The sequence below is a fragment of the Gallus gallus genome, chromosome 1 (assembly GCF_016699485.2).
Source record: "Gallus gallus isolate bGalGal1 chromosome 1, bGalGal1.mat.broiler.GRCg7b, whole genome shotgun sequence".
NCBI classification, from domain to species: Eukaryota; Metazoa; Chordata; class Aves; order Galliformes; family Phasianidae; genus Gallus; species Gallus gallus.
In genome coordinates, this window is record NC_052532.1 from 47,072,658 (window position 1) to 47,097,807 (window position 25,150).

Consider the following 25,150-nt stretch of genomic DNA (forward strand, 5'->3'; position numbering starts at 1 on the left):
ATTCTCTTCTAGTTTCAGCCTCAAGTTACAGTAAGTGAAGAAATGTTACTGTACAAGTCAGGTAACAACAGGTTCCAGGGATCATCTGGCAGCTGAAATTACTGAAGTGCAGTATGTTCTAATAATATTCCTTCCTGCCTCCATCATACATGACAAACTGACACAGGGATGATGTTACTGGAGCCAATTCTGATTTAAAAAAATGGTTTTAAAAAATATTAAAAAGTAGGGAAAGGAAAATACACCATTTTATTTTTCCTGTGTTCAAAAGAACGAAAATAATTTCGGACAGAAAGTATTACTGTGCAGTCATAATCAAATTTACCAACATCTCATGGATATACTGAAAAAATGGTTATTCTTAGACTTCTCATAGGATTAGACAGGTTTCCACATCTCAAACCTTAATACTTAACAAGACTTAGTTCACTACTTCTCCCAGTTAATGAAGTATTTACAGAACAGGTAGCTAGATATATACAGCAGTGGTCACACTCATGCTCCATAGAAAAGAGGTACAGCGTCTCTATTCTTTTCTCACTAATCTTTTCCTTACGCATCAAAAGATGACAATTGATTACATAATTGCTTGGAAGTTGAACATCACATTGTTCCTGCCATTATTTAAAATAATCTTCTTACATTCAAGGTACACTGATATTACTTCAATTAGAGATACATCCTCTAATTATATACAGGTGGATTGATTTCATTTACACAAAAATATGAATGTTAAACTAACTCCACCAAATCCAGAAGTTCAGATCAGGTTTTTACTGGTCTACTTCTGTTATTCCATATTTCACCAACAGATATTTTATATATTCTTTGAAAAAAGAAGCTAAAAAAGAAAATTCAGAGCAATGAAAATGAAAAATGTTATGTAATTGGCTTTTTGAAATTTAAAAATATAAAAGTTTTTAAATCACTTGCTATGGGATATGTTTATTTTTTACAGCATCTGTTTATGAAGGTTACAAGGAAGGAAGGAAGCAGCAAGCGAAACACCTCACAAAATCTCTTTTTCATCACACTGACATATCTAATAAAATTCTGAAAAAAGACACTTTTTGTTCTATGTGTACAAGGACTGATTGAAAGATAACACCTTCTATTTAATTCTATTGACCCATGATGTCAGCACAGATGTTTGTGGTACAGCAGTAGAGGATGAACCTTCCCACCAATATCCCATTACATTTTGTTGCTGTGTGACAGATGGCAGCAGAGGGGCAGTCTGACAAAATGGCATCTGATAAGGAAGTGCATATGAAGCAAAGGTGTGTCATTAAATTCCTCCATGAGGAAAAAATTGCACCCACTGACATTCATCAGTGCTTGCTGAATGTTTCTGGAGATGAAACAGTGAATGTAAGCACAGTGAGTAGGTGGGTAGTGTGATTCAGCAGTGGGGATGGTGACATGAAAGATAAGCCATGTTCTGGATGCCCATGCACATCTGTCACACCACAAAATGAGGAGCGTCTCAATCAGCTCATGTGACTGAATCTGTGGATTAGGACAATGGAATTGCGTACAGAGCTGAATATCGACTTCAAAGCATTGGAAATGATGGTGGCAATGTTGGAATATGACAAAGTTTGTGTCAGGTGGTTCACACAAATGCTCACAAGAACAGAAAGAGCACCATATACAAGTTTGTCAGGACCAAGTGAACCAATACGAGGCTGAAGGTGACAGTTTCCTGGGTTGCATCATTATGAGTCATGAGACATGGTGTCACCATTATGAGCCAGAGTCAAAATGGCAGTCCATGAATGGCAACACATGAATTCCTCATTGAAGAAGTTCAAGACACATCTCTCAGTGGGTAGAGTCTGGATTTGGGGCCTTCTGACTTTCATCTTTTTGAGTTGATGAAAGACTGCATGGACAACATTTTCCTTGCAATGTCAACATAAAAGCAGCTGTGAAACAGTCTGTCACCTCTGCTGGTGCAGATTTTTACAAGTGAAGCATGCGTGCTCATGTTTATCACTGGCATAACTGGCATAAATGCATAGCTAATGGTGGTAGCTATGCTGAAAAATAGCATTCTGTAGCTGAAAATTTGTTCTATTAAATAGTGCTACTGTACTCTACCTGTTGTAGTTTCCATAGACATAAATTGGAGGCATTACTTCTGGAGCAACTATGTAATTAGTCTTGTTCATAACAATATTTTTAATTGTGAAGGTTCATTATCATCATATCTAATACAAAAGATATTACAAAAGAATTAACATCATAACCAGTCTTTTCATTGAAATAAAAGTTGGTCTGCTGTTGTTGCCATTACAAATACTCAGTGATTCATTTGCAATGCAGTCTGAGTAAAAGAATTTCTGAATACAATGAAAAGTTCATTATGTACTGTGTTATACCTGTCTATTTAGTAAGTCTGATTTTTGAAAAGGAAATTCAGGGCCTAATGTCAAATTTCTGAGCTCATATATTGGTAACTAAAGTGCTTTCCAAAGAAATGGCAGTAATTTCTTTCTCAAAGCTCTGAGCCAAACAGAAACTGTTCAGTTTCTGATTAGAAAATTAGAGATTAGATATTTAGATTCACATGATGTGATTTCTCTAAATACAGCTACAATTCAGTAAAATTCCCCCTTAGATCAATGAAAACCATTTAATGCAGATTAGAATTTTGGATATATTCCATATATAGATAAATGATAATGAAGAAATATTGGGCCAGAGGAACACGGAAACAAGAAACAAGGAAAATTTCATTGATAACACTGAGAAAGCATGCTTTAGCTCTAAAGTCTAGAAAGCTACCTCATGCACTTATTTTGTATGCAAGTAAGGCAAGATTCAATTGCCACTGCAAAGTTAACAATGGAATTTCAATAGAATCAGCTCAGGTCATCCAAAAGCATTTCAAATGTCAGTGAACAGTTATGTATTGACAACTGAATCAACAACCAGAACTGCACGTGATGAATCCCAACTCCATACTCCTACTAATTGTAACCATTTTTTTTTTCCTGAAAGTCCTCATACAAATGAGTTAATTTGTTTGTAGCATTATGGTAAAAGATTACTGAAAGTTTTTTGTTTTTTTTCTTTTTTCCTGAAGTTTACTGGATAATGGTCAACAAAAAAAGGTCGACAAAAGAGGTGAATGCAAGTAGTTCCTATTATCATCTTTTAGTATGCTGTAAGAACAAACTCTGAAGCTGCGACAATGGAGGTTCAGGCTGGATATCAGGAAAAGGTTCTTCACCAAGATGGGGGTCAGGCACTGGAACAGCCTCCCCAGGAAAGTGGTCACGACAATAAGCTTGCCAGAGATCAAAAAGCAGCTGGACAGTGCTTTCAGCCATGTAGCCTGATTTTGGAGTGGTCCTGTGTGGAGCCAGGAGTCAGTCTCAATGATCATTATGGGTTATCATTATCACTATTAAGGTGTTAGACAAAATCACAAAGATATTATCGGTTTAACTGAAACTGTCAAGAAAGCATGCGCTGGGAACTTTGCCTTTTACTGTGTTGTATGATATCAGTAGTCAGTTAGTGGATAATTGACTTCTGTCACATGGTACGTTAAACACAAAAAATGCCTTTATGGATAGGAATAGACCATACCACCACAGTTCAACGTAACTGTTTCATCTAAAATTCCACCCCACTATCAAGGCACTGTGAGGAAAAACTGTTCCATATTATCTATTAGGCAGATACCAATATACCAGTACCAACTAGAACAACTCCCATATTCCAGAAATATGGTTATAATTAGATTTCCACTGAGAAATGAATCTTCACAATGGAACACACATTTAATCAGTAGTCTTCCACTGTCACTGAAGAATCTAGAGCTACAAGATATGCTACACATCTAACGATGTATATACATATATACATACTAAATTCTAAAATTCCTGAAGATATAATACTAGGCACAAACAAAATAACATGCAAAACTTAATCATTATGATATCTTATAGCTCTAGAATATAACACTCAGGACCTGGATAAATTTTTACACTAGAACTCCAGGAGAAAGAAGGAGGTGGAAAATGAATGTGCACATGCACACATGAAGATAGATGCACTGCCACAGGTATCAGATGACAACAACCTCAAAGGCTAATTGATACACTGAAACTATGTACATTGCTAGTAAATAACTTCCTTTCATTCCCCAAGCACTACCTAGTTTAGATGATTCCATATACTGCTACAAAAGTGAAGATGTGCCAATACCCCACACCTGTTCTAGATAGTCTAGCATTGGGATAAAGCAAAAAGCTTTGTGCTCCAAATGGCTTGATGTTGTACGGGATCAAAATGCTTTTTAGTGTGATCTCAGGACAGATCTAAGTTTGATCTGCTGCAGCAGATTCAATTTGCTGGCCTATCAGAAAACCACTAGAAAACCATTTATGAAATTCAGTAATGTCTACAATCTTTAATCTGTCTTTAGGAAACATTCAGTAGGAAACTGTTGGAATGCCTTTGTCTGTACAAGTTATAGGTCTTCTAAACACCAAATGTGTTGTATGGACGCATAAAACTCTGAAAAGAAACCAATAAATCATCTCTCTCAGACAGAAATTAGTCATAAATTCAAAAGAAATCTTGGAAGATTATAGAAGGAGATAAATGGGAAATGGTTCTGTTTGTGTATGATCAGTCACCGGTAGCCAAATTTTAGTGTCTCCTTGCAGAGGTAATAGCCACCAGTTCATCGACTGGTTGAGAATCCATCAATATCAGTCCCTGTTATGGATATAAGAGAAAGGTTTTAGTGTTCTTCAATAATGGGATCTCTTCCAAGTGGGAATTATTGAGTTATTAAAAAAAAATCATAACCAGAATGAAAGAACACTGGTCAGTTACAAACTCACTGCAGTGACAGACAAAGCAGTATTTTCTCTTTCCAGCAATAATCAAAGATAGGGAAGCTTTATCAGGAATACAGGAACATACTGAGGAGAAGACTAGGAAATTTGCCCAGACTATGCCTCGGGGAAACTTTCCTACTGTTGCTAAACTTCCTCTAACAGAAAGAGAGAAACCCAGGTGCACTTCAAGAATCACATGCACCCCATTCTGTGGGATTAAATAGAATTTGGGCCCAGTGTTCTTACTGAGTCTTTACAAAGGGCTCATTAAAACTCAGCTAACTCACTCTAAGGGACAGCAAGGAGAGCTGGCCCATTACCCTAGAACATGCCCATAGACAGATTTCAGTGCCAGTCCTAAAACAATATATCTAAACATTCTGCATTTAGTCAGCACTACTTAGGCTCTGCTCATTCTTGTGGGACAATCTGGGCTGCTGGGTTCCACCAGAAGTACATATATAAGGCAGGAGCTCACAGCAAGAAGCAGCAAGAAAATAACACAGACTGAAAACTGAGAAGAATAAGTCATGATAGTAGGAATCCCCCTATTTGATACAGAGCTGCCATGTATAATATTTCTTGGATGACATGAGATAAAAATGTAATGTCTCCTGCAAGATCCAGACCTACTGCAAAGATTCACAGGAATTGTAATGAAGTAAATTAAGCCAGGCTGCAGTTCCAGGAGAAAACCTGGAAAAAACTTAGAAAATCTACTATTTTATCAGAAGAACAAATTTATGTTCTGAAGTCCCCCATTTGAGGAACTAGGTAATTTCCAATAGTATAGTATTTAACTTTAAAATTGTTCTAACTTGATTACAGCCCCAAAGCAATTTGCTCCTAGATAACTATTTAGTATGGGACAAATCTATGAATTACAGATAAGGACAAGCATGTATTTCAGGATTTCATGGAATGAACATTACAGAATAAATTTCAAAAGAGCAAATGAAATAAGGAACAATAGAGACAGTAGGTAGCTAAACTGGATGCATACAGAGAACAGTTGGACTAAGCTGTTTGAATTTGCTCTTTTGAATTTGTTTTGTTTCCTGAACACTTAGACCTGAATAACCATTGTTTTGAGCAGGATTGTAAATACATATCTGCAACTGTCTTGTTGAAAGCACTTGAAGCTATAACAGGTCCAATCTTGGATGTGGCAGCTATTTCAGGATAGTGTTTAAAATTAATTAGCAGTGAAGTGCATTCCACTGGCAATAGGGAGTCTGTTTAGTTGTTTCTGTATCATCCACAAGAGCTGGGTATGACTATCGTCAACTTCTTATTTCCTCTAATCACCCACCTGCACAAATAGATTTTGGAACTGCTTCAAGCTTCTATAACTCTTGTAATACCAGGCAACTGTCTGGAAAAATATCTCTCATTAAATGCTAATGAGAGATGATGGGTGACTTCCACCATTTCCTGAGTAATCTTTTGAGACTGCCTCTGCAAGCTGTTGATGTCTAATTGAGCATTCAAAAACAATGCTACACAGTGGTCATACACTTTTTTTTCTGAAATTCTGTTGTTGTTGGCTGCTCTCACATGTTTAAAAGGTTCAGAGTGAAATGCCGCAAGGCTTACGAAAGATATTTAAAAGATGTCCATATTTGTTTTTTCTCAGCATGTAGTCTTGTTTCTGGAAGTTCAGTGGAAACCACAGGGCATGGGTACAGGTGCCAAGATATTTTTATTTATTTCAACCATTCACTAAAAAAACAGTAGTCTTGTAAAACAAAATATCCTCGTACCCCCAGATAATGATACATAATAGGAATCTTCAGTCTTCTCATAAGTGAGATGCCACTGAATGCTACCGCATGTTTGCCTTAGTATTTCACAAGGCTTGTTCTGTAATCCAAAGAGAACATCAAAACTGTACCATGCAGAGATGACATTTTACTACTGCAAACACCAGAGCTACATTAGGCTGCATTTTCAAATTATCCCAAAATATAAACTGCAAATGTGATCAGAGTTAGTACTCTCAAACCACTTAAATAATACTGATGATAGCAATACTCCCTAGGGATCAAGTTCAATTAATAAATAATTTAATCAGCCCTGAAGATAAGCTGCTTGATATGCATCTATCTTTAATTGCAAGGAAATGTAATGTATAGACAAAATTATATTTTCATAAGCTTCATCTCTCCTCAAGTATCAATTAGTAAAGCTCTCTAATAAAATATTGAAGTAATAAAGATAACCAAACGTTTAAAGTCCAAAAAGCTAGGATTATATTTTGAAATGTTTCAATATCCAAATATTCATATTCAAAGTTTGTAAATTTTTGAGTGACTCTCACTTGCTCTGGGACTTTCTCTCATTCTTGCTTTGGCTCAACTCACACTCTGAAAATCTTAAATTTTTGTACGTAATATATATCTAAAGCATTTAGTTCCTAATTAGAAATGTACATGTTATCCAGCATAAGGTAAGAGGTTAAGATGGTTAAGTAGAAAGAAACTAACCAGCAGGTAGTGTGCACTAGTGATATACAACCACATTTCCTACTTATTCTGGTTCCCCTCATATCTAATTCTTACATGATGACAGGCAAATGTTTAGGCAAAATCAAAAGCAGAATTCATAGAATTCCTTACAGTTTTACTGTCAGAACTTCTAACCACCAGGAAATTATTATTTCAATTCTCATTATTCCATGAGAATACCGAATCACAGAATCATAGAATGATTTGGGTTGGAAGATGATCTAGTTCCAACCTGCCTGCGATAGGCAGGGACACCTCCCAGTAGACTCGGTTGCTCAAAGCCCCATCCAGCCAGGACTTGAATGCCTCCAGGGAGACTGCATCCACAACCTCACTGGGCAACATGAGGAATAAATTCATTCCAAAGTGTGGGTATCACAAGGCTGATATCTAGCAATATGGACAAGCAATGGAAAAAAGCATATTGCACAGTGTTTGCCAGGGCTTAACAAGCCATTTAATACTTTTCAGAAATTCATAAATGGCAGATCCTTGTTAAAGTTATAACAAGTTGGATAAGAAAGACTGGAAAACAGACTTTTATCAGAAAAAAATATTTCTTGCTCGCTAATTTTACTTACAAAACAGGTACAGAAATTTCTCATTATTTTTCATCACAATGTAGGACAGAAAGAAATGTCAAAAAAATAATAGAATTGCTCTGAGAGAGAAATTTAGCTTCAATTCCAGTACTGCTGGTAAGAAAATGGTTTTACCTGTAGTAAGTGATTTAAATATCTTCTAGCAGAGAGGGAGTCATATCTGAAAGTTAAGGGACTATCTGGAGCAACAGTGGAAGAAGTTTTTTAATAACAGCTGCTTTTACTATCCTCATCCAGAAAAGATAATACTGTGTACAATGATATATTGTAATAGATAAAGAATAAGAAGCCATATCCTGGAGCAAAAACATATGAAGTGATCCTTCTTAAGACTTTTTCTCCTTTTTGAAAACAATAAAGCAACCAAGTGTGAAAACATTCTTTCTTACGTGTTCTTTCAAATCTGAAGTGTTTGAAGGTATACTGAGAAAAAAGGGAAATACTATTTTGATATCCCGTCTGCAGGAGGAAATGATTCTATCACCAGCTGCTAGTTAAGATATGCTGTTATCTATACATATGTGGATTGGCAATGTCCCATCCTAGTTTGACATATAGCAATATCCTACATTTCTTGCACACTTCGACTTTCTTTTTTGAGATGGCTTGTACCAAAATGAAAACAGTATAAAAAGTAAAAATGAAATCTCTGCAAAGTAATAGAAGGAAACTTCTTGGAAGCAAGCTACATGCTGCCATCAGGACTAGAAGATGCAGAAAGGGAGACAGAAGCAGAGAAAATGATAGTAAATGATTTTTGTTTTTAACTTAACTTAAAAACAGAAAGGAAAATCTTCCCCCCCCCCTCCCCCCTCAAATGTAACACTGATTACCTTCACTAGAAATTAATGTTTTTCAATTTTTTTTATCATCTCTGACACTGAACAGAACAAATAAATCTGTTATGTACAAAAATGATTTGTTTTAGTAATTGCTTAATATTTTCACAAATATTGTATTTTAACAGCATTTAGGAAGCAATGCCAAGAGTTTTGCTTTCCAGATGTACTGAAGCTAGTAGAAAAGTTTGCTTTAAAATTCATAAAACATATCAGAGACCTCAATATCTGTTAGCAAAGCCATCAAACTGACATATGAATGCAGCTCATAGCTAGTTCCAAATCTTTTGACAAACTGTTTTCACTACATAAAAACTGACTAATCAAAACTGATTTTCCTGGGAAAATGTATCATTTTCACAATATTTTCATCAGAAATTATTCTTTGATTGGGACAGAATTCCTGGTGTTTGCTTGCAAAAACGATTAATGGGGAAAAAAAGACAAAGACTGCAAGGTAGGTATCACAGAAACCTACCTTTTGATCATTTAGACCTCAGCTCAACATTGTTCTAGAAGAGGGAAAGGGATTACATGAATATATCCTGGCCTGACGTGGAGTTGGGATGCAGTTAGGATGGAAATATGTCCAATGCTGAAAAACATTCCTACATGCTAGGGTACAGATTCAGTCATTCACATAAGAGCCTGGTAATTAATGTTCCCCCACATCTTCTTTTATATAGGCCACAGAAATAGCAGGGATCACTCAAGCCATCAGATCTAATCCCTAAACTGCAGGCAATTATATAATTGTGCTGCAAGGCACCTGTAGACTATGTATCTTCTATTCCCCATTCATAGTAAGTCACAAAGCACTGTCTAGTAAGCTGTATTCAACTTACAAACGGCAATAGAAAGTATCTAAAAAGCCTGAAAAAATACACAAAGAGCAGGAGAGAATAGAAGCATTTTTAATGTCATAACTTTCAGCAACAGTTGAGAATGCCTAGATCATAAGATACGTATATTACAGTGCCTAATGATTAGTTGTTCAGAGTTTAACAGCTTTACCGGGGACACTGAGACCAAAACAGTGGAGAAATTCATCTGTAACAGAAGTCAGCTGAGCAATTTGTGTGATGCAAGATGTGCCTATGCTGTATTCCCTGTTTATGAAAAAAAAGTTTTAGTTTTTTTAAAAAATATTATTTGAACTTTATAACATTATAGATGTAAGCCCACTGATTATTGAGGATTGGATCTCTCAAATTTTAGGACTCAGTTTCATCCTTATGCAAAATAGGAGAACACGCAAACTCTTGAGTTTAACATAATAAAAAATATGAAGTATAATGTAGCAGCTTCCTCTCAGCTTCTAAATTGAATAAGATTCAATCTGACAGGGCTTTTAAAACTGAGTAAATTCAATTTGAAAAGGTTTGTAGAAAATTAAATTAAAGGTTTGTACAGGTGACATATAATATGAGCTAAATGTCTACTGAAGATCTCCATGCAGTATTAAACCCATTACAAAAGCTCATATTTTCCTAGAACATGCCAGATGCACATAAAATGAAAACAAATTAAACGAGAAATATGAAGTTTTGCTATTACTACTAATGTTAGCAATTCAGTACATTTTATAGCAATATTATTTCTCACATATCTGTTAAATCAGTACTATTTATAAGAAGGACAGTTACTCGTATTTGTTCAACTACAGAACAATCTAAAGAGCATTTTGAAGTGTAGGATTACTTAATAGAATGGTATATATTCTATATGTCTATGCATATGTTGCCCCTGACTCAAATTTACTTGCAAAAGATGCTGGAACTAATAGCCATCTAACAAAGAAAACATTTGAATCCTGATAAATAATTCTTGCATGCAGGTTTAAAATGCAGAGTACTTCAAATTAGTTATGTTCCTTTGAATTATTGTCTTGATTTGGAAAAATGGTTTTGTCTGACAGCATGCAATCAAGTGTGTAATGAGATCATTCTAGTTGGCAATCACACCGGGATGGATGGAACCCAGTGTTGGTCAGTATGAACACACTTTGATGAGAAATACTTTCAGCACTCATTTGCAAAAATTGTCCAAAACTCCTGTGAAAGCTAAATTTTGTTCAGCTGTACTTCAAAGAATAATGATAAAAAGAAATGAATCATGAGAAAATGCTCAACATATGTCAAGCAGCAGCCTTTTTCTCTCATTTGCAGAGAAAATGTACACTAGTCCTTTGGAAAGTGAAACTGTATGAACATGTTGGATAGGTGGAGACCTATATGAAATTTGAGAATGAACTGTTCATGTGGTATCAGTCATCCCCATGTGATTAACTTCAGAAACGACAGAGCATTTTTAATAACATTCTATTGTAAGGATGTTATCAGAGATGTTATCCAGAGGAGAATGTGATGGGAAGCAATTATCTTAATTATATACTAAAAACTTCTTAGAAGGATGATAAGGTTGTAAAGGAAAGTATGTTAAACCTGGAATACATAAGAATTAAAGTGGCTTAATTCAGCCTCCTTTGCATATGCATTCTAAAGAAGTCTTTAATTATAATACCTTTTTTTTTCTACACAAAAACAAGCTGCATCAAGGACATAAAAGAGTGGGGGAAATGGACACTGCAGCAAACCAACTTGCGTATATTAGACCATAAAAGTGGAAGAGAAATTATATATATGTTTTTTTTTTAAAGAACAGAAATGTGAAATATTTTCCTTAAGTATCAAACAAACTCATGTGAAAATCTGTTTCCATTCAAAGGGAATGATGAATGAGAGCTACTAGTGCTAAATTTCTTTTATTCAACGGATCTATCTAATTTATATCAAGGAGTTTATAAGAAGTAAGCACAAATGGTGCTGTTTCTTAATAGGATTTGGAATACTGACAATGTCTGAGAAAATTAAAAGGAAAGTAATGGAAAAAGTTTAGTAGTTACAGGCTTTCAACCCAGTATCAGGAATACAGAATAGATTATATGGACCACTATTAATAATAAATTAAAGGGGCACAGATCATGCAAATTAGCATAGCTTCAGAGAAACCCTATCCTGTTAGTTTACCTGGTTTGTAAATGAAATTATGTTTGTTTAATATAAGTAAATAGAGTTAGTCTGACATTTCCTTTCTAATACGTTTGGGTTAATATTACATTTGGATTATTAAAGTTTATTAACGTGGTCTATGTTTGCAAATTAGGTAATTAGAAAAAGTTAGTACTGGTTGCAGAAGTATATGCTTGACAAGCATCTACGGTATATCAAACTCACCTGCTCTTACTTTCCAATCTACTCACATTGAAAAAAGAAAAGGAAACGAACACTTTTATCTGTCTTTGATGGAAAAGTCAACAAGTTTCTGTAAACTTCATTTATCTCAATTTTTAACACTGTTTTGAAGTCAACAGTCTATCAGTTGAGTGGTGGGGAAATTTTTCTTATTGTTTAGTAAGGAAATTCTATGACAACAGAAGTTTGCCCACATACAAAACTGCTCTAATGTTTAAAACATATAATAACAAAGGAAATGATGTATAGAGAAACCTTTGGCTGTACCTGGTGAACTGGAGGACTGCTTAGAGTGGATGTAGCCAGGGGATGAAAATTTTTAAAAATATTTTATCATTCTATTTGTATTGGATGTTTTATTAATACATCTATCCCTTCAGTTACACCGTAAAGAAACTAATCTAATTTTTTCACTTGATTACATTGATGACATAAGAATTAACTTCTCAGGAAAAAGAATTTTCAGGCTGTCTCATTCACCTACCGGAAAGTACCCAGGGGTAAAATGGGTCACAGCTTTCACACACTGTCAGAATGCAATTTCAGCGAAGTGGGTAACTGGGCAGAAATCAAGAGATGTACACCACTCTTGTTCATCACTGCTGAAAATGCATAGCTAGTAGTGGTGACTGTGTGGAAAAACAGTATTTTGTAGCTGAGAATGCATTCTATGTAATAGTGTTATTGTGCTCTGCATCTGTTTTAGTTTCCATGGAAATAAATAGAAGGCATCACTTTCAGAGTGAGATACGTAGACATCAATATAGGACCAGAAACACAGATGAACTTTACTTCTTTAAAAGATGTAGTAGTAAAAAGTGAATATGAAGCATCTTAACAGTACTCCAAGGATTATGATAAGAAAAACATAAAAAAAAAAAGTGCAAAAATGTTATTAGGACGAAACAGAACTCCTAAGCTGACTGAATTTTGAGGATTTTTATTTGGAGAAAACAAAAAGTACTAATATCAATTGGTTTTTTTACACAAACAAAAATATCATGAATATCATGAAAGATAGAAGAAAACTAGTGCTTGCCAGAAAGTGTTTTAAAAAAAGAAGCTTGTAATACTGTGAAGGTCACAACAAGATTCTACTCTAATGCAACATTACTCACTTGCATCTATCTTTTTTTCTCTTGAGTAAATACAGAACTTCTTGGATCTTGAAAAAGTTAGGAGATGTCAATACTATTGTTCCTATGTCTGAACACAATCAAACGGGATAACACGCTAAAAAAATCTTTCTAAATTCAGAATAACCCCCTCAAAATTAATGTGATTTAAGATGAAGAATGTAATTCATTAATTGAAATTGCATCTCTGTGGCATTAGAAAAATATTGTAATAATATTTTCTTTTACACTACTGAAAGGTACTTAAAACATATTTGCATGGATGAAAAAAACAAAATGGATCATAAAAGAATTATTATATATTTTGTTCTTTAATCAGTACTCTAACATTTACTAAAATGTCGTGTGAAGTTAATTGCAAACATATGCTGGTGCATTAGATGAAAATGCTTTGGATCAGAAGTGGGCACTCTATACTGTAGCAGTAGAAATGACAAATACGAAATGTGTCATCAGTGAAACTCAGTCAGGAGAAGGTTAGTACAGTTTTCAATACACTACGTTCTAGTAAAAATTTACATCTTGAAGCTCTGAATATGATCTTTACATCTTTATAAATTAATCTGTTAAATAAATTGAGAAGTTCTGTACCATAGCCAAATTCTCTCCATATGGCTCAGATACAGGTTAAATGAAGAAAAATAAGAGTAGAGAAAAAGTATATGCAGGTCTTACACTATGGTTGGGCAATAAATGCCACTATGAATAAGTTAATGACTCAAAAATACAGTTTATGAAAATTTCTCATAATTTTCAATTTTCACTTTAAAGCAAATTTCACTAATAATTGGCTAAAAACAGGAAAAAAAAAATTCTCAACTGAACTAAATATAACATTTAATTATTAAAAAGTATATACTTTTTGGTTCATCTATTTCAGATCTTTTAATATCCCTTACAGCTTCAATTTCCTATTCTTACCCAAAGAAAAGGGAGGGTTATGAGGACACAGTGTGTAGAAATTATCATCCAGATTTCAACAGAAGTCAATACTGTAAACGGATGCATATGGAAAGAAGAAAGGCAAAACAACATAAATATTCTGTGATACAGAGAACATCTGTAGAAGACCTCGCACAACACTTTTACCACCAATTGGAATCCTCTAGCCACTGTATCAAGAGTGTATCTGTAGGCATGCGTGTGTCAGATTAGGCAAAATTTCACAGAATTTAGATACTTTCAGATAGCTCTAGGCCAACTTTTACATGCTGCAGTTACTCTGATTCATAAGAGACTGCCTTCCTTATCATGCTCTTCCCTCTACAAAGCTAAAACGATCTTTATCATTGAAAGTATTTAATCCTGGCAGACTGTAGTCATGTATTTATGCGTACTATATTCTGCTATCTCTGGTTTTAAAAGCATATTTAAATGAAACATAGGTCTAATAGCAACCATTCTGCTCGAAGTAATTTGGATAAGTGGACTTAAAAAAGGTTAGTGCGTGATCTTTTAGATCCATTAGTTTCAAAGTTATGATGTATGGATGACTCATGGTAGTCCCTTTAATTGCCATTCCATAGAACAGGCTGAATGGTGAGCAGGCGATTTTATACATTTCGCAGTGGAAAGGTTGCTTCCTTATGGCCACTTTGCACTGGTTGCCATGCAGCTAGAAAGTAACTGTGTAAATGTGAAGGCGTACATTTATTACACAAGAAAAGATGCGTTTGCTAAGTCTTATTCTGGAGAACTGGAAGGTCCAAATGGTCAGAACAGGTGTTGCAAAGATTTGTTGCTGAACGAATCAGAACCAATGACCTGACAAACATCAATTTACCAAGCCAAGGATTTGATGACTTAGGAAACTGTGTAGAAGATTCATATTTTAATTCTGATAACAGTGCTATCACATCCAGGGTATTTTTGGATTCAGGTTTCTGAAGAGTAGTCCCCTAGCTATCTACGTGAGTTTGCTGATACTGTTATATAGCAAACGCAAGAATGAAAGCAGAAGTGAGCAGACACACTGGCTGCAGATTTTCACATTCACCATAGTGGCAGGAGGGGGAAGCCAGGCTGAGAAAACAAAAACAAACCCTTATGTTACAGTAAATAGGACAGCCTGGGGACAGTTAATACATTGCGACAATTCAATGATAAGAATCTGTTATTAGTTTCTCTGCTTTGTTTGTAAGACTCTAATGATAAGAATCTGTTATTAGTTTCTCTGCTTTGTTTGTAAGACTCTAAGAATAAGACACCATTCATTACAGATTTATTATATTGCATGGTCCATCTTACAAGCTACTGGCATTCAAATGCAAACCAAGTAATTTTTCTAAGTATCAAAAACACCATGATTGACAACAGCAAGATTTCTCCGAAATACATAGAGAAGGGTACATGACCAAAATAGCCTTTAAGATTTCACTTCCTTTCTGTTTCAGCTCCTTGCCTTGTGTTTGCCTGCTGCAGGCTAGTGGCAACACATCTCACATCTAAGGACATTTTCATCCCCTTGACAGAAGCTGTATCTTAGATGCAACTGGGTAGGGTTGTACCAGAGCTATCTTTAAAACTGCTGACTGGGGAACCCTTGACAGTGTAGTGGCTGAGAGCTCAGCATAAATGAAGCACCTAAGTATTTAACTTATTTCTCAAGTGGATTTCGCAACCCACACTGAGTTCTGCATTGCTGCAGCTGAACTATTTCCAGAGTTAAAGATGGCTCAGTAAGGCCTGCTCAACTTGCAGCTTCTGTGAGGTATCTGGTAAAAGTAGGTCCCTGAACTAGAACTCCCTCATCCAAGGAAGGTTTTCATGCAGTATACAGATAGTAATGTCTTTTTCAGTTACTAAGATGCTGTATGGAAACCTCTGTTCATCTACATGGCTGAACTGACTCCCCAAATGAGGCTGTTTTTACCAAGGTCACACGCACGCGCACACACACACACAAAAAAAGTGTGGAAATTCCTAATGATATTCAATGAGACCTAAAAATGATTTAAGTAGTGCTGAACATCATTCACTATTATTACAAATTTAGCACATAGATTGCCACTCAGTCCCTTGGGGACCTTCTGCAGTAAAAATCTGAGAGGCAGACTGGAAGAGATATGAACACATATGGTCACACTTAATCCAGTGAAAAAATTACTTTTTTTTTTTTTTTTAAATGTAGCCCATATTTCATGTCATCCTATATTTCTGTTAAATCAAGTGGGTAAGACACTAAGAGGCTTAAGGATAGAGGATGGTATTGCATCCAAGGATGTAAGTTGAGGCTATAAGAGTCTTCTACAGCACAGGTCCAAATGCAGCATGGTGTAACTGATAAAAAAATAATACTGCATTCATGAGGATACTTGATGAAGTCTACTTTAGCATTAGAATTATCCAGTGCTCTGAGATTCAGACATTTATTAAGATTTTACACCTATCCGAGATGATGAATTTGTTGCTAATAGTTCACAAAATTTAATTACATCCATAAGATCAAAAGGGCAATAATAATGTGTGCCTTATGAACTAATAAAATTTTATGGTTATTTTTCAAGGTTAAATATTCCCTGTACATTTTTTTTTCCTCTGAAAATTAGAATGAGTGGTAGAAATGTCTAGTTGAAGAAATGCTGATACTGCTCAGGAATAGCTTCACAGAAATATTAGCAAAATTGATTTGTGAATCAATTTATTGTGTAAGGCTCATTTTTTGAGATCTATTTACAAAATCTTAAATGCAAACTTATATTTTACTTAGCAGAAAAAAATATGTCAAAATTCAATATTTTAGAATATTTCTATCAAGTTTTAACTGCTAAGTAAAATATAGTTTATTAAGTTTAAAAGTAGAGAAGCTGTGGCAGAGATTCTATCACACACTGCCAACCTTGTTCTATCAATCTACTGCAGAAACAGAGAACAACTCTACATGAATTCAAACACATGGGCAGTCTTTTTTTTGTTCTCTTAAACCAGACCTAATGTGAAACCATTGTTTTAGCTGTCAGCATAAACCAAAAATAAAACTGTTCTTACTACGTAAACCTAATTTATGGCAAGCAATCAGAAAGAAAATGCAGGATTTCAGAAACGGAAGTAACAAACCATTTCTTTTCTCTCCTGTTTTATTCTCTACACCTAACAATCATTTTCCATTTGGGCCATGGAGTGCTACTCTCTGCTAGTTCAGGAATAGCATTCAGGAGATTTAAAATAATATAGAGAACTACAGACCAGTCTCTCATTTTCCCCAGTAGATCTGAGAGAGTAGATTGCTGGTAAGGTGACCACTCTCAGACTGTCAGGAGTTTACTGGCAGGGTAGATAATAGTTACAACACACAGCTTCGCAGCTAGAAAGGCCAACAAGAACGACCTTTCCTCTTAGTAAAGCGAAGGAAACTCAGTGACTGAGTTCAGCCAGCCACACTTATACTGTCAAGAGCTAGTAATGCCCCAGCCAGTGGGGAGAGTTCATCAGAGCATCTGCCCACCTGGGGAAAGGAGACTGACAGATGCAATTTTATGTTCAAAAATGCTGCCTCATGCTCTACAGTGAACACGTGACATAGTACAGCAGTTTGACAAAAAAGTATTGAAGTCAGAAACTCTCAGTGAGACAAAAATAGGGAAATTCAGGGGAAAAAAGGGATGCAAATTAGATCCTTGTTTTAAATGAGTGATCTCTGTAATCATACATAACTTATTCAAGCAATAAATGTGCATGAACTAAAGCGGCAGGCTGACATTCACATAAGATTATGCATATTATTAAATAACTTAAAACTGAGTGATATGGCTGATTTCATTTGGGTCATCTCTAGTGTAAGATAACAGCCAACGTGATTACAGATACAACCTACAAGCCATGCCAGTTAGATAATTACTGTACTCATAGCTTAAAATAAAATCACATTTCAGAATCTGCTCACCTATACAGCCAAATGTTCTTCCAAATAAAATGCCATGGAAAAGATCATAAAGGTATACAGAAAAAATTAAGACATAAAGAATTACCGTACGTTTTTACTGTTAGCTTGGCCCTGTTAGATATTACAGAGGTGATGGGTGCCCTCACAACTTCTTTGATTATTCTGTGGGCATCTGACACAATTTATTTTTAACCATACATATTTTCATATTATGGTCTAAAAATGTCCTTTTTTAGCATCTGTTTTTTATTTTTATTTTAATGGACTTACTATGCCTATGAAAAATGTCTGTGTTCACCAGACAGCACATTTCTACAGCCTGGTGTTTTAACTAATGAAAAGTCTATCAGCATTTTTTCATACTAATTACAGTGGAAAGCTCTGCAGTCGAGCCCCATTACTATGGAAGAAGATAATGAACGCCCTCAGCCAATTTATGGGGCTGAGGCAATGTATAGCAATCTTCCCATCACATTAAGTATGTTTATGGTGATTAATCTAGCACAAGTCTGAAAAACAAGGATAATCTGACATTTTCTTTCTACACTGAATGACAAATGATAACATTGTTAAGGACTGTTCTGTACAATCTGCTAATTTTTTTATACAATGACAGCCAAAAAATCAGCAAAGTTTCAGTTATATGAATAGTCATACTGATGTTTGGATCAGATTCTAGTCTGTTTGGTGCATCTATGCTATAAGAATGTTATCCCATTTCACGCTACCTCTTCGATCATTGTTCATAACACAGATCCCCTCAAACCTGTTACTGCCCAAGCGTTTTGAAGAGCTGGGGGTTATGCTCCACTCTACCTCAGAAGGCAGAATCCAAAGCTGTGGCTTAGTTTTTGGCCCTTATATACTATGTCTGATAAAGATCTCTCACTCTTTCAATTCCAATTCACCTGTGAAATCAAGAAGGTGCTTCCACTTAAGCAGAAAAGCAGCATATATAATGCAATGTTCGTCAATAATCATCTAGCATTCTTGTGTATTTCCCAAATCATGATTCATAATCATGATAGCAAAAGTCAGAAAGTCAACAGCCCATTTCAAACAGGTCTGTGTTGCTGAGAACTCTCATTTGTCAAAGAAGACTCCCCGTCCAGTTACTTTCAGTGGAACTATTACATTCTGGAATTCCTCTACCAGGTGGTGACTAATGAAGAGTTCATACAAGGGTAAGGGAAGAGAGAATTTAATTTTGAAGAACAGAGTAAACAGAGTCCTTATAGATATCATTAATCTGACTCAGAGTGATGTTATTGTTTTATAATCACTGTACCTCACTGCTGTTCAAACCTGCGTAATACAGATAGCAGTCTACCAAACAGAAAAGATATTTCAGTATCAATTAATATTTCTATCAATTCTTTTTCAGAGTTTCATTTTCCAAAAGGGAGCAGATCTTCACTTATGTAACATGAATCTCAGAGTACTTTAAATTTTGAAGTAGTTGTATAATGTTGTTGCTAAGCACTTCATTAAAAAACAGAAATTAAGTTGGTAAATAGCTTACTGCAAATGACTGGGCTTAAAGAAATTCTATTTTTAATGTTGGTTGTTTGTTGTTTTTTTGCAGTTTTTGTCTACTTATCTATAAAATTATTTAAACCTCTACTTTATCTTCTCTCCTATAGTATTTTGATATTAATCTTTATCCTGATATTAAGTTTTTATGGTTGCTTGCTGAAAGTTATAATCATGCTGAGATAAGTAAATACAGTATTTTCTTCTTAAAAATATAAACAGGTGACATTCTATGCCTACTGCATTACACTCACACCAAAGACTAAGTAAAGGATTATTTGGTGAGTTACCTGGTCTTGAGGAAGATACTCTTGCTATCTCTAGAGAACAAGGCTTTTTGGTCACTGCTATGTCTATCAAATCACAAAGACTGCTGTCATTTTCTGAAGGAACTGCATCCAGAGGTACAGAGGGTATAGCTTCCAATGCATAACCTCTCTTCTTTGAATAAGATTCCTGAAATGCAAAAGAATAATTAGGTAAGAGAGAGCTTTCTCAGGTGACAGGAAAAGAACCAGGTTCAGTAACTGGCTAGCAGGGTTTAACATTCAACAAGTTAAACATCACATTCTGCTGAGATGCAAGTTTTAACAGACTGGAATGATTATTCGCATGCTTCAACAACGATAACATTTCTTTTCGTTTGTTTAAATGTTATTTTATTTGTAAGAAAGTACATGTATATTTAAAGAAATACCTTTATTCACAAAAAGCTGTATTTTGATGGTAAAATCCCAGGACGTAAAGATGAATTACTTCTGTATATTTGAATGAGCAGCAATAACGACAACAGTCTCTTAACAGTTATACATAGAGAGGATCCCCGCCATTAGGAAATGTTGAGGAAGGGAAAAAAGGCATTAGCCAGAGGTTTTAGTGGTATACTGTACTGTTCCATCAAGCAGACTGTCTGTGCTTTAAAACATTAAGAATATACCATATATCTCAACAGCATTATTGGACTCATGACCTTTTTTTTTTTTTTTAATCACAGCAGAAAGGAGTTGTATAGACAAAGACATAATCCTAAATATATAGGGCTTATGGATAACTGGAAATGTCAAGCACTGTACATAAATCAAGTATGATACAATAAAATGGACAGATACATAAAAGCGAAGGGGTTACCAGGAAAATGGTTGGAATGTAAACCACTGACAAATAAATTCTTATGAACTCTCTCCACAAAAAAGTAAATATGACAATAGTACACCAAGCAGAACTTTAAGTTAGGGTCAAAATAAAGTTATTAATTAAATCATCTAGAATTCTATCAAATGAAAATTAACTGAAGATGGTAAGCCTTAATTAGAAAGAGTGCATGTAGAAAAAAGGACAAACAGAAAGATCTCATTACTGGAAGAAAGCAACATACTCTTCTGGTTGCTGTAATGTGCTCTTCTTCATTTTGTAGGCACTGAACATGCTCGAGAAATTTTAAGCTGTTAACCAATCCATGTTAAATGTTAGCAGATTACCTAAAATTATCTTCAAGTATCAGGCATCAAGCAATGTGATTTTTTTTTTTTCTAAGATCGAAAGCTTCAGCAATCTTCTCAATAATCAGTTCTGTTGTCTCACCTCACCCACTGCAATGTGCAGGAATTTTACAATAATTCTACTACATATGTCCTAGATATTTCATCTGTACCAAAAATATATCTTAAAGAAATACAATTCCATTACAGTTGAGTAATCTTTAGTTCTGAAATCAAAGTAATCTGATCTTAATTTTAAAAAATTAGAGATAATTCAACCTCAAATTCCTGTAAAAAGTTGAAGATGACAAATGTAACTGACTACCCACTATCAGGAACTACGAATTAGTTCTTATGTGAAATTAAAATTTATAAAAGTAATATACTGTGCTGGGTACATTCAAATAAGCATTTAGTTGACAAGATAAAGGTGTATACTCAACAGAATGAAGAGAAAAAGAGAGAAAGGTTGAAAATGTGTGGGTCACTGGGAAAGTGTAAGAGCTGTCCATCCTGTTACAATACAAATTAGATTGTAATAAACAGCAACATGAAGCTCAACTTGCAGACAACACGCCAGGGAAACACCATGCCCTTTAGTCAGAGGTCTCTGGCAAACTGGGTCTCTTCTGAAAATACCTGATGGTCTAATAGATCTCATTTCTAATTAAAAAACCATGCAGGACTAGAGAGCAGAAAAGGAAAGAAAAAGGATGTGACTGTTGGCCAGCAGGAGTGAACCTGGTTCTAAAACATACATATGGTGATTGCAAGTGATAATATATGTAGGTTGCTCCAAAAGTAATGCCTCCTATTTATTTCCACAGAAACTACAACAGACACAAAAAGCACAATAACATTATTTAATACAATAAATTCTCAGCTACAAAATACTGTTTTTCAACATAGTCACCACGATTAGCTGTGCATTTGTGCCAGCAATGAACAAAAGCCTACCTTCTGCACTAGTAAAAATCTACACGAGTGGGGGAGACCTACTGTTGCCGCTGCTGAAACCCACAACCCCACTGTGCTCACTTCCACTGTTTGGTCTCCATAAATGTTCAGCAAGTGGCCATGAATGTCAATGGGTGCCATTTTTTTCTGAATGGAGAAATTCAGTTCCACACCTGAGCTTTATAGGTACTTCCATGTCAGACACCACTCTGTAAGACTGCTACTCTACTGCCAAGTGTTCCATAGCAATAAAATGTAATGGAATATTGGTGGGAAGGTTCAAACCTCTAATGCCATACCACAAACATCTGACTCTCACATTACAGGGCAACATAACAAAATAAGAGGCACTATTTTTGAAGCAGCCCTTATACAAAAGAAAACAGTATTCCAAACCAAGGGTGTATCTTCAAAAATTACAAGATTTTGAGTTAGGACTTTTCTCCAAGTTTCTGCCGAGCTTTACCCTTCTAGATTCTCTTACTTTTCTTACAAGAATGAGTCTGAATGACAGATGCTCAAGGAATATGATATTAGAAGTACATATAAATTTTTTGTATGACCTGAGAAAAGAAAAGGGTAGATATTCTGTGACATTCTGTCAAGAAGAAATAATCTATCTGTAATGGAATTCTTTTTCATACTGTCTACCTCCTACTCTGCAGAAATCAGGTGAGTTGGAGTTTACTATTTCTCTGGAACAGTGAACAAGGCACCTGAGTCAAACATAACTGCCAGCTGAGCAATGGTAGAAAAAGAACTATTCTTACAGGATATACTGTTGCATATCATTTGCTACCATTCATAATTTCTCGTGGCAATTATTATAATTTACGTGGCAATTCACGTAGATAAGATGTGCTTTAACAAGCAATTATTAATTTCTTTATAACTTAAAAATTCTAAAACTATGAACAGTTGACTTGACGTCCTGGAGTCTAGGCTATTTACATTTGAAGGCCACACTCAATCCTGTTATTTAAAAAATTACCACATCTCAATTTACATAAGCCTCAATATCAATAAATGATGTCATTAAATATTAACTGCCATCACAACTTATGTGAGACTCCTAATGAGAATCATACAGATTAGAAAAAAATTGTTACTTTAGGCTTGAGATTTTTGTTGTTGCTGTTGTTTTTTAAGAAAATATGTGGAATATGTTTTCCCCAGGAGTGTTTATACTTCAAAAGGTAAGTTAAGAACACTGGTCTAGAAAGAGCATAATGAGTAGCCAGTTTCAATGATCTTATTGTCAGATAATTCAGAAAACTTTAAGGCTGTAATCACTGATTAGCTGAAAACAGGTAGACTAGAGGTATGCTACACAGGTTTTCCTTTTTTTCTTGAAAACCCTTAATGGAAAAAAGTATTTTAATAAAGGTATGAAAGAAGAATGTGACATATCCACCACTTTCAGATATCTTCTTTTATATAACAAGTGATGAACTTTCATCAAATTCTAACTCTCGGAATTTCTTCCATAATAGTAGGCTAAATTCGACCTAGCCACTATTTAGTAGAATACTATGATACTTCTATTAATAATACCTTGGAGTGCTATTGATCCTAAATACACTGCCAGCCTAAAGCTAGCATGAAACTGAACAATGAGTGCATTTGCCATGTTTGTTATTTCTCAGTGTTTATAAACTGTTATATAATGTTCTCTAATCTGGACAGTTCACATGTCCCACAGTTCATGGTAAGCTACAAAGGCTGCTGAGATGAATCAGGAATTCATTCAAGAAAGAAGTCCTAAAGAGACTTCTGATCAATGACTCAAGATAATTAGGATACTTTTTTGATACGTGAGGTGGTGGGGACAATGCCTGAACTGGAGCAATGTTGTGTGAGTTTGTCATGATAATGTACTGAGAATAAATCACTGAAAACATTTCCTGCATCATTATAACTCAAAACCACAATTAGATAGTGAAATATTTATTTTGACTTATTCTGTACTGAAACAAAGCTGTAATATTACTGTAATTTTATGGCTATAAAAATTCTTTTTTATCTATTTCAAATAACTTAACCAAAGCCATTTGTATAGTATCGTGTAATTAGAATCATTTTTTCATGAATCAACTATGATGAATGTTCCTTGTTATGACAGCTAGAAACACTTGAATATGTAATTTGTCACAGAATAGATAATAAGGTTCACTCCATGATATATTACAAAATTTGGAAAATCCCCAGTAATCTCATTCAAGGGTTATCACATTAGAGGATCTTCTCTGGTTGCACAAAGTATTAATAATACAGATTTTAAGAACAGTCTTTTTTATCCTCTTCGCAAGCATCTGAAATCATGGCTTTGCTGTTGTAGTACTACTAAATGTTCAAAGTTATCCAAAACAATTTTTTCTGACCAGTACCTGGAACAGCCCCTATGATAATGTTTCAGTAAGTCATCCCAAGAGCTGATAAAAATGCTTATTAAAAAAAAAAAGAGAGAGAGAGGTTTGTTTTCCTGTATATTCATACTGTTAGAAATGTAAAATAAAGAGAATGCATAATTTCTTCAGAAACCATTCACAAAAGTTGAATTTTCTTCTTCAAATTTTTGTTCAAGAAAAAATGAGCATTATTATCGATATGGCACCATCAGTGTAGCTTTATCCTCTCCTTACAGTTGTGTATTTTCACATATCTTGCTTAAAAACTAAAATTTCATGTGAAAAGTCTGATAATGTCAATCCTTAAGAGGTGAAGAGTCCTACAAAGTTTCACAATATAAAATTACCTAATGTAGCCCAAATTACAAATGTCTGAAAAGATAGGTACATCGTGATCATAATGAATGCAGTGTTAACCTCAGCAGCAGGAGCATATCACTGTATTTTATGCAGAATTTTCATAATTTTCTCTGGCAGATAGTCAGAATTTCAAATGAAGTTAGATTGTTGTAGTCATGCAACACATTTTCCTATGCATGCGACATTCAGGCCATGAAAGAGAGCAGATGATTCCTCTAATAAATAACTCACTATGACAAAGAATGTACTGCAAGTCTAAATAATCTCATTTATGCAAATGCTAATGGCTGTGTGTGACAATGTAGCATAATGCAGTAACTGGTTTAATGAAT

At 34.9% G+C, this 25,150-nt stretch overlaps 1 protein-coding gene across 10 annotated transcripts in view; it reads right to left on the reverse strand.

Annotated features, from left to right (window-relative positions):
- Nucleotides 1-25,150, reverse strand: part of ANKS1B (ankyrin repeat and sterile alpha motif domain containing 1B) — a 412,583-nt gene that overhangs the window by 271,099 nt on the left and 116,334 nt on the right. For all 10 annotated transcript variants that reach the window (XM_040696043.2, XM_025148302.3, XM_015284725.4 and 7 more), the window contains exon 10: nucleotides 19,906-20,071. In XM_040696043.2, coding sequence (XP_040551977.1) covers nucleotides 19,906-20,071 — 166 coding nt within the window. The remainder of the gene's footprint in view (nucleotides 1-19,905; nucleotides 20,072-25,150) is intronic.